We start from the raw sequence: 17,064 nt of genomic DNA, 5'->3' as shown, positions 1-17,064 counted from the left end.
CAATGAAGTCAACAGTGAACAGTCAACGCTTACTAATTAAAGCCAATTTCATACTATGGATTTCTTAATATATTACAAATATCTTACTATGGATTACATATGATTACAAATGATTAACATGACGGTGCGATATAAAAACAGGTTTGCTTTTTGATGTAACGTGAAATGTCCTGTCAATAAAAAATTTACTTCGAATAACTTAAATTTTGTCAATCAATACTTTATCTAAGACTCCATTCTTCAGTGGTTTCTATAAAAAATGTCAATACCCCATCCAGCCTAATTATCCCTGAAGAAACATGGCTAGTGGCAAATTTTCCATGACATCAAATTCAGTCACCTACGTCAGCATCCCTATCTCCGATCAACCACAACACGTGAAAGGCAACAGCGAGAAGCCCCGTGCCTAAAAGATCGCCAAGCGCGGTCAGATAGGGAATAGCGACATTATCAGGGTCACTGCCTCGTTTCCAATTGAAATGAACGAGCCAATCAGCAGCGAGCAATAGCAAGGTCCCCTGCGAAAAAACACGCGAACAGTTGACAGACGCAGAAATAACCCTTGCTAAGTATTTTTTTTCTGGTCGCGAGTGCGTCAGGCGCGAAATTTGTGAAGTTTAATAAGACTTACTTGAATAAAACCGACCAATAAATACGCGACGGTAAAGATTAACGTTACAGTGGTGTGTCCGGCTTGAAGTTTGGCGATGATATTAAGAAAGATTAAATGTCCAGGAATTGCCAGAAACAGCAGGACACGTGCAGCACGAGAATTTTGACCTAAATAAACGATAATAACAAATGCAGGAACGTTTCTCTATTGATTGCGGTAAACACTGTTTCGTTAGTGCTTTCGGTGATTGCTTTTGCAATCACCAGTGCATACTGCATAGCCTTTCTTCCTACATGTTGAATGGAAGCGACCTTGGAATGAATAAGGTGAACTAATCTTACTGCTCGGAAAACATAAGTTGTTGACAGTTTCCAATGACTTTTATATGGAAAATGAAAAACGCAAGTGTCATAGCGTGGAAGACCGTTAACACTGACAACGACTGGCTATAAGCAATAGTCATGCACTTCAACCTTAAGATATCTGGTGCATCCATCCATTATCATTTCAGAAAATGAATGAAGTAAAACAGTGTAAAGATAAACATGGCTATAAGCAATAGTCATGCACTTCAACCTTAAGATATCTGGTGTATCCATCAATTATCATTTCAGAAAATGAATGAAGTAAAACAGTGCAAAGATAAACATGGCTATAAGCAATAGTCGTGCACTTCAACCTTAAGATATCTGGTGCATCCATCCATTATCATTTCAGAAAATGAATGAAGTAAAACAGTGCAAAGATAAACATGGCTATAAGCAATAGTCATGCACTTCAACCTTAAGATATCTGGTGCATTCATCTCATTATCATTTCAGAAAATGAATGAAGTAGAACAGTGGAACGATAAACATATTTAGATTGCACAATGCGATGTCGAATACCTACTGAATGCAATGAAAATTTAAATATTTAGGAACGACAATTTTTAGGTACTTTTAATACCCCGAAAACCATGTCCAGCCGACAATTTAAAAAAATATAGTGAGATTACAAAATATGAATCAGAACAAGACGAGAAGGAACTGTAAATTTTCGACTTTATTTCAAAGTCATCCTCAGACAGAATGATGTTGAATGATGATGAATTCTGTCTCAGGAAAGACTTTGAAATAAAGTCGAAAATTTACAGTTCACTTCTCGTCTTGTTCTGATTCATATTTTGCAATCTCAAGATGTCTTGTTTCTTCGGAATTAGTTTTTTAGTATATTTAATACCCCGCTCCATTAAATGAGCGTAAGAGAAATTTAGCAAGCCCAACGTTACGGCTAGTTGTCTTGAAAATTGCATAGTTTGCACACGAGCATCAAAAGTTTTGAGGACGACTCAACTTTTTTACAAGACAACGTTTTGTATATACCTACATCGATATGAAGCAAGAATATGGCAAAAATTTTATTGGAATGTTTGTTTTATGATTCCTCGAATCCACTCGCCGACAATCTACATTTCAATTGAACTGACCTTTTCCGAAAAACGTTTGGAGGCATCCTTTGAAGCCAGCTCCTTCGGGAAACGTGCCGGGTTCGCCACTTTTATGTAGGCTGGTCGATATTCTACTCGCCTGAACTGCTACAAGATTTCCACCGACGCCATTTATGACTGGATTGTAAACAGCAATGCCTTTATAGTTGGCTACAGTGTAATCAAGGATCACTCCACCACCACTAAAACACAGAGAGAAAAGCATACGCTATGACAGCTATACGTTTATATAACACGGTACATCAAGGATCACTCCACCACCACTAAAACACAGAGAAAAGCATACGCTATGACAGCTATAAGTTTATATAACACGATACATCAAGGATCACTCCACCACCACTAAAACACAGAGAAAAGCATACGCTATGACAGCTATAAGTTTATATAACACGATACATCAAGGATCACTCCACCACTACTAAAACACAGAGAAAAGCATACGCTATGACAGCTATAAGTTTATATAACACGATACATCAAGGATCACTCCACCACTACTAAAACACAGAGAAAAGCATACGCTATGACAGCTATAAGTTTATATAACACGGTACATCAAGGATCACTCCACCACCACTAAAACACAGAGAAAAGCATACGCTATGACAGCTATAAGTTTATATAACACGATACATCAAGGATCACTCCACCACTACTAAAACACAGAGAAAAGTATACGCTATGACAGCTATAAGTTTATATAACACGGTACATCAAGGATCACTCCACCACCACTAAAACACAGAGAAAAGCATACGCTATGACAGCTATAAGTTTATATAACACGATACATCAAGGATCACTCCACCACTACTAAAACACAGAGAAAAGCATACGCTATGACAGCTATAAGTTTATATAACACGGTACATCAAGGATCACTCCACCACCACTAAAACACAGAGAGAAAAGCATACGCTATGACAGCTATACGTTTATATAACACGGTACATCAAGGATCACTCCACCACCACTAAAACACAGAGAAAAGCATACGCTATGACAGCTATAAGTTTATATAACACGATACATCAAGGATCACTCCACCACCACTAAAACACAGAGAAAAGCATACGCTATGACAGCTATAAGTTTATATAACACGATACATCAAGGATCACTCCACCACTACTAAAACACAGAGAAAAGCATACGCTATGACAGCTATAAGTTTATATAACACGGTACATCAAGGATCACTCCACCATCACTAAAACACAGAGAAAAGCATACGCTATGACAGCTATAAGTTTATATAACACGATACATCAAGGATCACTCCACCACTACTAAAACACAGAGAAAAGTATACGCTATGACAGCTATAAGTTTATATAACACGGTACATCAAGGATCACTCCACCACCACTAAAACACAGAGAAAAGCATACGCTATGACAGCTATAAGTTTATATAACACGGTACATCAAGGATCACTCCACCACCACTAAAACACAGAGAAAAGCATACGCTATGACAGCTATAAGTTTATATAACACGGTACATCAAGGATCACTCCACCACCACTAAAACACAGAGAAAAGCATACGCTATGACAGCTATAAGTTTATATAACACGATGCATCAAGGATCACTCCACCACTACTAAAACACAGAGAAAAGCATACGCTATGACAGCTATAAGTTTATATAACACGGTACATCAAGGATCACTCCACCACCACTAAAACACAGAGAAAAGCATACGCTATGACAGCTATAAGTTTATATAACACGGTACATCAAGGATCACTCCACCACCACTAAAACACAGAGAAAAGCATACGCTATGACAGCTATAAGTTTATATAACACGGTACATCAAGGATCACTCCACCACCACTAAAACACAGAGAAAAGCATACGCTATGACAGCTATAAGTTTATATAACACGGTACATCAAGGATCACTCCACCACCACTAAAACACAGAGAAAAGCATACGCTATGACAGCTATAAGTTTATATAACACGGTACATCAAGGATCACTCCACCACCACTAAAACACAGAGAAAAGCATACGCTATGACAGCTATAAGTTTATATAACACGGTACATCAAGGATCACTCCACCACCACTAAAACACAGAGAAAAGCATACGCTATGACAGCTATAAGTTTATATAACACGGTACATCAAGGATCACTCCACCACCACTAAAACACAGAGAAAAGCATACGCTATGACAGCTATAAGTTTATATAACACGATACATCAAGGATCACTCCACCACCACTAAAACACAGAGAAAAGCATACGCTATGACAGCTATAAGTTTATATAACACGGTACATCAAGGATCACTCCACCACCACTAAAACACAGAGAAAAGCATACGCTATGACAGCTATAAGTTTATATAACACGGTACATCAAGGATCACTCCACCACCACTAAAACACAGAGAAAAGCATACGCTATGACAGCTATAAGTTTATATAACACGATACATCAAGGATCACTCCACCACTACTAAAACACACAGAGAAAAGCATACGCTATGACAGCTATAAGTTTATATAACACGGTACATCAAGGATCACTCCGCCACCACTAAAACACAGAGAAAAGCATACGCCATGACAGCTATAAGTTTATATAACACGGTACATCAAGGATCACTCCGCCACCACTGAAACACAGAGAAAAGCATACGCTATGACAGCTATAAGTTTATACAACACGGCACCACTCAGACGCGTGTCATACGCTCATCATGTGTGTTTCATGCGGAGAAAAGCACGCGTATATGTCATGACAGAAAATGCCACTGTTTGCAAAAGAAGGATCAAAGATCCACTCAGTTCAGAAAAGTTCAAGGCGATCAAATTCCACCTTCAACAGTAGCAGACCCAAGGTTCGGCAAGTGCCTAATAGCCACTAATTTTAAAGCTAAAAAACCTTTCAAAAAATGTGAATTTTGTTATCATAAAATAGGATGCCAAACGATAGGATGTCGTAATCAACCACGACATTTTATTGGCACGATAAGAAGCGGTCACACTGTCTCGTACAATTTCGTATATTGTCGCAAATTTACTTTTTTTAGATGTTGTGGAAAACTTCATAAAATAATAATATATGTAAAAGGAAATACAAAGTATCGCTTTCTTCACCTTAAGAAAGAAAGAAATAAGAAATTGACAAAAAAGGAGAATCGGCTTCGTAATGAATATTATTACGCGTTTTATATTTCTGAAAAAGACACTTCTCTTCAAATACACTTCCTCGCCCAACAACTTACTAGATTTTATTCGACCAGACAGCAAACTGAAGTATTGAAGGATTATTAACCTCCGCCCCTCCCCACCCCAAAAAAAGGGATTTGCGCCACTGGCTGTAATCTATTTTTCCACGAATCTTCTTCAGTAAATGCTTTGAACCCGGGAGTATCGTTACATGTTTGTAGATGTAGATCGTCCAGGTTGGTATAGTCCTGAGAAGGACTCTTTTTTGACTCTGAAGATGACTACCGCTAAGGTTGTCGAAACGTCAGTGAACAACAACAAAAACAGTCCTTCTCAGGACTATGCCAACCTGGACGATCTACATCTACAACCTTCTTCAGGATGTAAAGCCCATAGCTACATATACGCACCTATTAAAGTACATACCTGCTGATGATCATGGCATTAATCACTGGGTTCCATCCATTATATAAAATATGTTGAGTGTAATTATTGTGATGACATATGTACACGAAACAGGGAAGCATAATAAAAAAAAGCGAACAGATGATTGGCGCGATCCAATGATTCGAACCTAAATATAATCATCAATAAAACGACATGTTAAAATAGTTCATTCACAGGCATCTCAGCAGCCCAATGAATATGTGCGTTTTGCCGTATCGACTTCCTTTGAAATCAATTGTTTTTTTATGGATTACAACTTGCGAAAATGAATATTAGCCTCCCCCCGTTTAAACGAGTCATGATGAATAGCTGCAAGCCATTCATAGCAAAGTATTAATTCATATGAAAGACTTATTTAACGACACAAACAGTTCAGAGGAAATCACCAAGAACAGAAACTTTGTATGTTCTAACTTCTCTTAGGGTTCTTAGTAAGTGACTTGTATCCCCTCTGAGATAACATAAACATGTACTTTCTTTGTTAGAATTTTGAAATTCATAGTGAACATCCATTTACACAGAGTGAAAGCACTATCTTCGTAGGAGGTGTGTGTAAAGCCCGCTGCTAGAGCCTTCCACAGATTACGAGTTACTTTTAGTTTACCTAAAGCTGGGTACGTCAGAAGACCGTAGCAGAGATAGTGAGGTTAAAATTTTTATACATAGTTGATTGAATCAAGAGGAAAGTTAGCAATGTGATCGGCTAGAAACTATTTGATTGCAATCAAAAATATATTGGTATAAAGGGAAGGATTGTCGTCTTAGTGATAAAAATGCATATTGACATGGTAACACATCACATGAACAAAGCAGATATTGACTTCCTTATATTTTTTATGCAACACAAGTAACACGTGCTCAAACAAAACAATATTAAAGTTCATCACGACCTTTATATTGTCGACGCAAAGAAGCCCCTTTTGGTTTTAAGGCAATTACGAAATCCAGTTTTAAACATGTAAACGTTGAATAAAATCGACAATTTAACTTGAGACACAAACACAGATTCCAAAATGGCTGTATACACGCAAATATACTATTTGTTTCGTTTGATGGCGCATTCTAAAGATGGCTTGCTTTACCTTCCCAATTGAACACAACAGCTTGAGGAGATTTAAATGAGAACCGAGGCCTATTTTATATACAAGCACAGCAAATGCATAATCCATTTCTGCATGTTATCTACACCCACTTGAGTCTGAAATCCCCTCCATTCATTGAGTAAGAAAATACCGAAGGCGGCCACAAAAACAAAAAGTAGCTAAAGTCGACAGACACAACACCCAACACAACACAAACAGAAGTTAATGTTGAGAAGTACTATGTAGTAATCATCTGGATAACTTTATAGAAATTTGGTCAACAAAGTCTCTCAAAGCAAATAGCAATGGGTCCACTGAAGGACCATCCATAAGCAAGGAGATAAAAACATGAGTTTCCGTAGTACATGTAATAACAAATCTCACCTAAACATTTATGTAAGAATGAGCTAATTCCAGATAACAATGCCAGCGTCACCAGATCACCGAGGCTCGCCGCAATTGGTGTAGCAATGTTATCAGGGTTGATTTTAAGTTTTCGTGACAACACAATGATCATGACCATTAGAGATCCAAGTATAAGACTCGCAAGGGTTGCCGTCACCAGACTGCTTGCACAGAGTAAGGTAGCATGGTGAACGTGAAAATGACCATCCACTATCCAACCCATGGTCACTGCAGCTATGGCTGCCAATGTTGCCACAACAATTGCTTGTACCTTTCAAAAATAAGTTCATTACCTTTACATTCATTACCTAATAAGTTTATTACCTTTCAAAAATAAGTTCATTATAGTTCATTAGAAAGCTATATTGAACACATTGAACTTGATAGAGCAGCTTTGGCATAGTCTGCCAACATATTTGGCCGTGCTACATAAAATCTGGATCATTAACATCTTTCAATTCTTTAGAAAGCTCTTGTTTTTGGTTTTTGCAGTGATTGAAGAAGTAAATAGTTACATAGCACAACCAAGTATGCAGGCTGGCTATGCCACTGTACAGATGCCTTGAAAAAGAAGCCAACCAAAGACACAAACATCAGTATAAATGTACCCATAAAATAGCAATAATCTCATTTTCACAGTCATAAATTTGCCAAAGTCAGATGTCAGTCAACAACACGGTCAATACACATAGATATTCAATCATAGTTTGCACACGGCATGGCGTAAAATTGCAAAGATGAAAGTCGTAATTTATATTACCTGAATCAAGACCATGTTTCCTGAAATAAGCTTCCATTGCTCAACAGTGTCATCAATATTGCCAACATTTGCCTGAAACAAACAAATTGAGGACGATGAGTTCAAAAATAATAAAACAGTTGCAAAAACCTGCAGAAATATAAAAATCTGCAAATAAACATGTCTGTTCAAAACAAAGAATAAAAGGCCATTGCTTACAGGATATAATATAAAAACTTACGGCTGTTGAAAGTCTTGATGCAAGCGTCATTTCAAGGTTGCCTTTTAAGCCAAGAAGCGCCGGAACAAGAATAAAGATTTCGCTGATTTGTTCAAAAACATCATAATGCTGTATTAAGACAAACAGGAATATCAACTATCAAGTGCTTCAAGTTACAATCCAAACTTAATGATTGCATAGCAAACATACAACCAAATATACAATTTCTTAGTGATGAAGATGGTCTTTTGGATATCACATGATTTCAAAAATATAACTTAGAAAAATTGGCAGGATAAATTTTGGCGTCAGCTAAATTGAGAAATTTACCAATCGACCAAACCTGGCTGCCGTTCCAGAAAACGTAAACAATCTAAACTATATTTACAACTATACTAACCTGTACTTTATCTAGCAGTAGACCAGCCGCCACAGTTCCCAATCCAGCTATAAGAAAAGGAATTAAGACTTCAAAAGCGATAGTGAAAGACGATTCATCTTTTTTCAATGGCACGTTGTTAGTGATGTCTATGTGGTCATGAGATGTCATATCGCCGCCATTAGACGCTTTCATTTCATCAGTACGAACACCAAATTCTCCATTTTCAACAGATATGTCGTCTTGCACAACACTGACAGGCTCATAACCACCAGAAACGACACGTATCTTAGGCACCATTTTTGTATGCCCGTTCGTAGTTTTAAACTCTTCGTCGTCGATGGCTGTGACGTTTCTCCTTCTTTTGAGCTTTGGACTTAATTTTGAGCATCCATTTGTATGGCTGCTTGAACCAAACGACATGCGTCACATGAGAGTCGAATGAAATGGGTTTTTTATATAATTTTCAAAAATGTGCTGTTGTTTGTTATGAAAGGTTTTCTTTGAAAGCATGACGTCGCCAACTGCGCCCGCGCAAATGCATACAACACTTTTCGTGTACTTCATATACACAGAATACTAAGTTGGAACCAATGGTACCAACAACCAAACAACCACCAATAACCAGAAGCGAAACTAGGACGCTAATTGGGGGGGTGAATATTCATATATTCAGCTCTGCCCTGCTGATTTCTTTTGAAATTAAACTCTCCAACAAAAGAAATCAACAGGGTAGAGCTAAATATATGAATATTTACCCCTCCCACCCTTCAAATTGGCGTTCTAGTTTCGCCCCTGCCAATAACATAACAAGTTATTTAACAAAGACTGTCACCTTTGCCGCAATCAAATGCAAGTTGCAGCAATTAATGAATAATGACAAAAAAACAACACTTGAGTGAGGACACAATCAATTATCAAATACCTTTTCGAAAAGATTTATGTTGAAGTGAAATCAGTGAAGACGTTAAACTAACTTAAGTCTAAGAACTAAAATGGACACATTTCTGTTCCTACTTAATGTGAGACAACACTGAAGCATACAACAGTCAGATACTTTGCATCATGATCAGTTCATTGAAGACTGCCATGGCCGTTCAACGGGGGAGCAAAGTAGGGAGTTTGTCCGAGTCCATGGCTTATAAGGAACCCAAAATGAATAAAGAAGGCAAATAAAAATTGAAATTCGTGTTCATGGGTCACAGATAAGGGTTCCAGAATTATATTGTACCACAGGCCCCTTAGTTTCTCTGAACGGCCTTGACTAAGAAATAGACACAGCTATTAATGGCAAATTGTATAATTCCAACATCACCATGATCATAACATTTCTAATGACAAACGTCTTTACCATTTACGGCAATTTAAACACTGCATCACCTCTAATGAGAAGATTGGCATTAAGTAAGAACACCAATAATAAAGACGCTTGAAAGGAGTGCAACAGAACTCTAGGTGCAACAACATCAGATTACTGAAGATGATGAAGACAGAAAACCACATAATAAACGACTAACAACTCAAGTTAGAGGCAATGGAAATACGTGAATGTCGTGCAATCATCGTGTCTAGTGCAGTCATCAACTGGTTTTGACAAAGTTAAGTGAGTTTTCAATATAGCATTAATTAAGAGTTTTATTGAAAACAATAAGTGCATCCGTTTTCACATAAAATCTTAAGTATTCTGTCGATCATTCAATGCAGAAGGCAGTGATATTGTAACAGGAAAATGTATAAAAGGACTTATAAGTGAGGGGCATTATATTCTCAAGTTTATTGCCCCGTTCTCCAATATTTCGAAGACGCTTAAAATTTAAATCATCGAAGTTATCAAGTCAGTCATAAACTTTGGAAACGAAAAGCACGAGTGGATTTTTTTCAAGACTCGATCTCGTCGACCAAAACTTCAAGGTTTCATTGCTTTTATAGATTCATTTGAGCAAGTATCAAAAGTAATGAGTGTCATATAAAAATCGTTAGCGATTATTTCCAAATTTACGACTAATTTCTAATCGTTTCTATTTACTAGTTATTTATAATGGCATCTGATCCAGGTAAAAAATAATATAGCAACGCATGTGATTCGCCATCAACGGCAAAAGATAAATACGAACAACTAGGCCATTTAAGTGTTTTTGACTAAATATGATTATACGTTTTCTTTATAGACACACAAGAAGTTATCTTGATCCTCGTCGCTATTACTCTTGGGATTATTGTCTTCGCCATCATTGTACTCTTTGTATACATTTGTGTATTTCAAAGACAGTAAGGACTGATAGAACCTCTTGTTCATGATTAAAAGAGCATTTTTTCATGTATTCTTTCTTTTCAGAATCGCGAGAATCAAAAAAAGAATGTACTCGCCCACGGTAACTGTGAGCAGATAATGAAACTATAAATCTTCACCTTCATACAGATGATGAAACTATAAAGCTTCATCTTCATACAGATGCTTGTAAATAGTTTTCATTAAGATTCGTAAGTGAAATATAAAACCAAAAAATATGAAGATGAATTTGGGGGATTTTTATTGACTTAAATTCGATTGCAATTTAAAATGAACCATAGTCAAAGAAGTTAGTGACACGAGCAGTGTTTCAAAACAGTAGCGAATCGACAATTAAATAAAAATGGCAAAGACAATCCGAACCATTAATTAGTAACACAACGGATATTGAACGCAACAGAAAGCAACATTCACTTCTTCATTATGATAATTGAAGAGAACTATGGCGAAAATTACACAACAGATTCAATCTATAGATGAGTACACCAAATTATACAAGATCAGAATATCTCTTAACTGACTATGTGATTATTTAAACGTGAAACCAGTTGTTCAAAGGTTTGCAAGCAAAATGAAAAGACAGAATTAACACAATCTACTGTAATAAACGATTTAAAAAGGGATAAAATTTGAAGTTGACAATAACGGGCGTTGTATAGTGACGTTTTCACGAAAGTTTACCTGCCAAAAGTTGTGTTGAAAATGAACAATGAAGCAAAAATTATACCATTTCGTTGTAAGGAACAACCATCGGGTTCTTAAAAAATTGCAAAATGGAGGCATGTACCGCCACATTATATTCAAGCTGTCGTCGATAGCATAGAGTATATCTTGTTCTAAGTGCATATACTGCGTGAAAGAAATTGTCAGAAAAGCATCGAAACAGATTTCTTCGTAGAAGATGTAGATACAGCTAATTATGTATACTAATCAACCATAGACGAACTTCGGCCAGTACAGGGGCAACAAGTAACAATACGATTGAACAACTCATCCCATGTTAAAACTTGATCAACAAAAAGCTTTAAAACAAACCAGTTATTTTACACATCAACAACATCAATATATACATGCATTAAGTGAATACGATACTCGCAAAAAGGACAGGGTCGAGCTACACTATGGGGCCAACTCATAAAGTAACAAAACAACCCCCCTTAATTTCATAGATACCTAAGTCATCTCATTGAGGTCGACCCGGTCCCATTCTCCTAAAACTTAGAATCGTCGCCGTTGGTCAATTCTTCGGTTGAGGATGACCTTTGCTATTTGTCTCAGTTTCTTTCATACTACGTTTCAAACTGTCCAAGTATTCTTTTTGCGATTCAGCGAGCACAGCAGCAAGCAAACCTTCATCGTCTTCCCAACCTTAGGTTACATAAAAATGAGTGAAATTAAAAGAAACCGAGAAATATGTGTGGATAAAAATGTATCTAATAATATAAACCTCGCCATAGACCAGCCATTGACATGTACAACATAAAGAGCAAAATTTCAATCAACCAAAAACAGAATAAACGTGTAATAGATGTTCGAGATCTTACCAAACGCCGTGGAGCCATAATCTCCAGATCCGTACTCTGTTTTGAATCTCAAACTATTTCCTTCCGAATAACAAGTCTTAGGTGAAGTATTCACATGAGTCGACTTAGATTGAACACCGCTAACTGTCATGATTGTCGATGATGTTATCAAACTAATATCCGATGACGTCATCTTCGGGGAGTTCGCGCGTGATGGTTTAGGAGAGTCCGGGGGAGAGTGACGGGGAGATTTGTTTGGGGGAGGACTATCTGGTTCCACACGCGTTGGGGATGAAATGTTTCGATATCTGGAGGATTCGCCCGAAGTGACGGTTGATGTACTACTCGTTGCTCCTGCCGAGCCTTTGGAATGTTGCTATAAAGAGGCAAGACAATGTTTCGTAAAATATCAAGGGCAGTAATAATAAAGTGAATGATTTGAACCCAGGAATATATAGTTAAATGTTTGTACATACGTATAGATCGTCCAGGTTAGTAGAGTCCTGAGAAGGATTGCTTGTGTCGATGTTGAGTGACGTTTCGACCACCTTAGCAGATAAATGACTACCGCTAAGGTTGTCGAAACGTCAGTCAACAACATCAACACAGACAGGACAGTCCTTCTCAGGACTCGACTAACCCGGACGATCTACATTTACAGGCAGTTATAAAGCGAAGAAAACAAGAAAACTTACAACTTTCCTAGATCGTCGTTCATTCTCCTTCAACCACTCGAGATATGACTCCCTTGCAACTGCTTCCTCCATCGCTTCGTACGTTGCCTCCCAATCTGTCGCTCTCAACTTGTCCTCGAGCATCTCCTACGATAAGAAGCAATGATTTGCCGTTGCCTCGTTACGTAACTCACATTGACGACGTCCAAATTCAAAATTAAGAACGCTAACACGTTAGAAAGATAACTGATACCTTCTCAATCAACGGTTCTTCGGATTTCTTCACGGCGTCATGTACATTCTTCTTATCGACAAGCTGTATTGAGGACAATGAACAAACTCATCAATTGGGAATATGTAGTAATGTTTTTCCATCATTCAATTGATTCATAAAAAATTTCATCCCTCGGGACATTTAAAAAATTTCATGTTTTCGCATTAGAAATTTCTAAAATTATATTTTGCTCTAGCTGAAGGGTGGGGAAGAAGTGAGTATGGTGAGGAAAAGTTTAATATCATGTGGCAAAGATAATACTGTTCCACAAATGGGAATTTAGGAAACAGTATTTGACCTCGTGCAAATTTTGATAAGTCTATTTTACTGTCCTACCTTGGGGTTATAACCCGCAAGTCCAAGGCCAACACCAACCGAGGGATTATAAGGATCAATTATAGAGTTGTAGTGGATGTTGTTGTGATAACTAAGTCGTATTGGCTCGTAATCCGATTGATACGAGGCATGAAATGTATTGATTGGTTCTTGAAGAAAAACAGAATTTTTCATCATCAACAGAGATAATCAAGGAAGACACGCGGCATTTTGCAAAAAATTACCTAAACTATATTTATACACTTCTATGGTCCGGTTGTACATCTCACTTAATGCTTGCATCTCAATGTTGTTGCCATGGCAATTGTTGGCTCGTTTCCTCTTAATGTACTCATCAAAGTCCTCTGTGACATATTGCGAGAAATGATCAGCATTCTTTACCTTAAGAGTATGAGCAGATGTACACTTATGAAATATGTAGTTTGATATTTTGCAGAATAAAGACAAGGGAGATGTACAGTTTGTGTCGACATCAAAGTTTAATTTGCCATCATGCATTTAATATTATATTTCACGTTAATATTACTAGGTAGCAAAAAAAAGAGCTCTTTATCTTTCCAATGATGTTTTTCGATTTTCATTTCATGATAATCAGAAATAATCAATTGCTCCTCAAATAACATACAAAAATTGAAATTGCATTTTTCCAATGATGGCAGTTAATGTAGTTAATGAGGTTTCACTGTTATTTCAAACAAAAGCAATGAAATAGCTAGGTCTTTCATGTGTTGTAGTATTGTACACCAAGGAAATCCTAAATTTTTGTATTCAACTGTGGAGACATGCAATTTGAATTTTTCTTTGAGGAATACTCAATCATTTCTGATTGTTATGAAAAGAAAAACATATCACTGGAAAGCTTTTCTCTTTTGCTATGTAAAATCATAAGTGTAAAACACAATATCAAATGCAAGCTGATAGCATACTTAAGTTCAACATGCTTTTTTGTATACACACTTTAAACAGTATCATTATAAAGAAGGCAATTAACTAGTTTCGCGCATATAAAGCCCCGCTCATAATAGTACATAATAACATGAAGACCTTATCACTACAATGGTACTATAATTAAAATACCACACTCAAAATGGTGCTGTTGAATATTTGATTATAGTGCCAGAGTCTGTGATTGCTTAGTATGCTAGCTAAGTTAAAAAGACATTATCATCAAAACATTTACCATGTAGTCCATACAATGACGCCTCACAATCGAGTGCATCTCTTGATCCCCATAGACTTGATCCGCTGAAATCAAAATAGAGTCAGCTCATTTAGCTGCAATTATGGGCTAAAACAGGACATTTTGAAGGATGTTTGTTCAGTTGTTAACCAGGCCCAAACTGAATGAACAAAATGCCTTCATTTTGTAAAGCATAAATCTTTTGATATTATATCACACAATATTTAAAAAGTGAAAAAAACGGATAAATCTAAACAACTACGCGCACACCATTTCTACGGTATACTTGCACAATACAAATATGTCTACACAGCCTTTTTTTAAAATCTGTTTTAATTTGAAATACTTAAGTCAAAAAAGAGTGGCATGTTTCTTGTTTCTCTCCGTGATCTAGGGAATTTTAAAATCGAAAACAATTCTACTCTTCTTTCAATTATCATCTGCGGTTTCTTTGCATTTCCGATCTCAAATGTATGACATACCAACAGCTCGGAACAAGCAAGCCCCATCTTCCACAGTTTTCTTGATTACGAAACCCTTTTTCTCTTTTAAGATCTTTTCGAAATTCCGCTCCATCTTAACAGGGGAAGATATATTAATAAAAGCTTTGAACTCAACCATTTTTTGCTTCACAATAACAAAGAATGCACGAGTACATCCACATTAATATTAAGCATTTCTCAAAGGTAAACAGGCCGTGACTACCTCCTCTGACGGTTGATCGTCGTTTTTGGAGGCATCATATTCATCCTCGCTATTATAACCCGTCTCGTCCCGCCGTCTGTATTCGTTATTAGTGTTCCTATATCGTCTTTTTCCATTGCTACTACTCTCGGACGTATTTCGTAGTTCTATATTTCCACTACGATACACACTGCTTTCGTTTATCTCATCAGGTGATCTGTTTGCCCGTTCTCCACTTGTTCTAGCACAGTTATTTCGCGACCTAGCATGCCTTAAATCGTTGCTTGTATTTGCCTCATTCTTCTTACTATCTTGGTGCTTCTTCTTGGGTAAAATCGTCATGATTTCGACGAGAAAATATGATAAATACTCCCTAAAATACAACAAACGTTTCAATAAAAACTTCCCTTGTTGTTTTATGACGTAAAACGCGCATGCGTATTAGCGAACATCATAACACATGCAGTTGCTCAGTGGTCTCGCTGCCGTGGTTTTTGTTCACATGACATTTATTGTTATTCGACAATAATCGAATCGATTATATGTGCATTTCATTCCAATCATATTTAAGTACTGTACGTTTTTCTTGCAGTGTGTTTTTACATCTATGTAGATCAGACTTGTGCCTGCAATTATTTTGATTCAAATAAATTTTCAAATTTAATGGTCGTGTGACTTGCGTCCAACAAGGTTGAAGGCTCATCCTGCAGGCAGCAGCCACTTCTTTGGAATGAGTCCGACCGTTAACACTATCAAAAAGAATTTAATGGCTTTGTGACGAGCCACAAACAAATATAAGTGAGCAACCTTGCTTGCAATTGTGAAAATTGGAGAACAAGAGTTTATCAACACTTAATTTTTACGTTCTCTCAAAACATGTACGATTGTAGGAAACGGTGGAAATGACAGTATCTTCATACTGCCGGTCAAAGCTTACCACTTGAGTGTGGTTTTCTGCATTTTCCTTTTTCAGCTCGACAAAGCTGTCACTCTATCTCAAAATATCAAACCAAGGTGCATTATTTATAAACTCAGTTGTAACTTGTAAGGTGAGACATACTATTGTCCAGCTACAAGACCAATACCAAACTCTATGGGACTGATGACCTGATGCTCTTTAAGTTACTGACTTGTTGTAAAACACTTCCATTTCTTTCAATAACAACTCGGTTTATGCCATAATGCACTCCGTTTATAATATTTCATGGACCGTGAAACATTAGCCAAAAATAGAAGTTTGGTTGTAGAACTTCAGATTTCATTACCTATCTATGTATCTGCTCCTCTAAAAAAAACTTTACCCATTACCAAATATCAGCAACATTAAACTGGCGTCATGCAGCAATGACATTTCTTCGGAACGTATTCCACTTATTACTCTTACATACATAACAAAAGTTAGATGTTAGGCCATTTGCTTGATAAATACTGCAGTATTGCACAATGGAAAAGTTTTACAATTTTACAAACAAACTATGATTTAGTAAGGTAGACGCTTTAACCTATTTTAATCTATGAACTGAAACATCGTACCTG

At 36.9% G+C, this 17,064-nt stretch overlaps 2 protein-coding genes and 1 long non-coding RNA gene across 4 annotated transcripts; 1 reads left to right on the top strand and 2 right to left on the bottom strand.

Moving 5' to 3' along the window:
- Positions 1-29: 29 nt before the first annotated feature.
- LOC124435721 (solute carrier family 41 member 1-like) lies at positions 30-9,257 on the bottom strand. Its single transcript, XM_046985695.1, has 8 exons — positions 8,589-9,257; positions 8,210-8,317; positions 7,990-8,061; positions 7,209-7,500; positions 5,722-5,869; positions 2,082-2,284; positions 632-780; positions 30-518 (listed from the first exon to the last, which is right to left on the bottom strand). The coding sequence occupies exons 1-8, from the start codon at positions 8,988-8,990 to the stop codon at positions 333-335; spliced, it is 1,560 nt and encodes a 519-aa protein (XP_046841651.1). The 5' UTR covers positions 8,991-9,257; the 3' UTR covers positions 30-332.
- A 1,167-nt stretch (positions 9,258-10,424) lies between these two features.
- Positions 10,425-11,075, top strand: LOC124435724. Of its 2 annotated transcripts, none has more exons than XR_006945130.1 (4): positions 10,425-10,478; positions 10,597-10,621; positions 10,736-10,835; positions 10,903-11,075. It is a non-coding gene; the product is annotated as an uncharacterized LOC124435724 (long non-coding RNA). The 2 variants fall into 2 exon arrangements; XR_006945129.1 differs by having other exon boundaries at positions 10,435-10,519.
- A 191-nt stretch (positions 11,076-11,266) lies between these two features.
- LOC124435722 (OTU domain-containing protein 5-A-like) lies at positions 11,267-15,943 on the bottom strand. Its single transcript, XM_046985696.1, has 9 exons — positions 15,550-15,943; positions 15,327-15,420; positions 14,845-14,909; positions 13,889-14,045; positions 13,665-13,813; positions 13,308-13,370; positions 13,076-13,201; positions 12,402-12,756; positions 11,267-12,225 (listed from the first exon to the last, which is right to left on the bottom strand). Exons 1-9 carry the CDS (start codon positions 15,868-15,870, stop codon positions 12,095-12,097), a joined length of 1,461 nt encoding a protein of 486 aa, XP_046841652.1. The 5' UTR covers positions 15,871-15,943; the 3' UTR covers positions 11,267-12,094.
- Between the last annotated feature and the right edge of the window lie 1,121 nt (positions 15,944-17,064).

Source organism: Xenia sp. Carnegie-2017, unplaced genomic scaffold (genome assembly GCF_021976095.1).
Source record: "Xenia sp. Carnegie-2017 unplaced genomic scaffold, XeniaSp_v1 HiC_scaffold_14, whole genome shotgun sequence".
In the NCBI taxonomy this organism is placed as follows: Eukaryota; Metazoa; Cnidaria; class Anthozoa; order Malacalcyonacea; family Xeniidae; genus Xenia; species Xenia sp. Carnegie-2017.
The sequence above is the reverse complement of the archived record's forward strand: the minus strand, read 5'-3'. Positions and strand labels throughout refer to the sequence as shown.

Bases quoted from the DNA above. Each gene is read 5' to 3' on its own strand.
- LOC124435721 (XM_046985695.1), bottom strand. From the start codon at position 8,990: ATGTCGTTTGGTTCAAGCAGCCATACAAATGGATGCTCAAAATTAAGT. The intron at 2,285-5,721 runs GTATGTACTTTA...TCTGTGTTTTAG, and splicing joins AATGCCATGATCATCAGCAG to TGGTGGTGGAGTGATCCTTG. The intron at 781-2,081 runs GTCAGTTCAATT...TCGTTTATTTAG, and splicing joins CCAAACGTTTTTCGGAAAAG to GTCAAAATTCTCGTGCTGCA.
- LOC124435722 (XM_046985696.1), bottom strand. From the start codon at position 15,870: ATGACGATTTTACCCAAGAAGAAGCACCAAGATAGTAAGAAGAATGAG. The intron at 14,910-15,326 runs GTATGTCATACA...TTTTGATTTCAG, and splicing joins TTGCTTGTTCCGAGCTGTTG to CGGATCAAGTCTATGGGGAT. The intron at 12,757-13,075 runs GTAAGTTTTCTT...GCCTCTTTATAG, and splicing joins AACGACGATCTAGGAAAGTT to CAACATTCCAAAGGCTCGGC.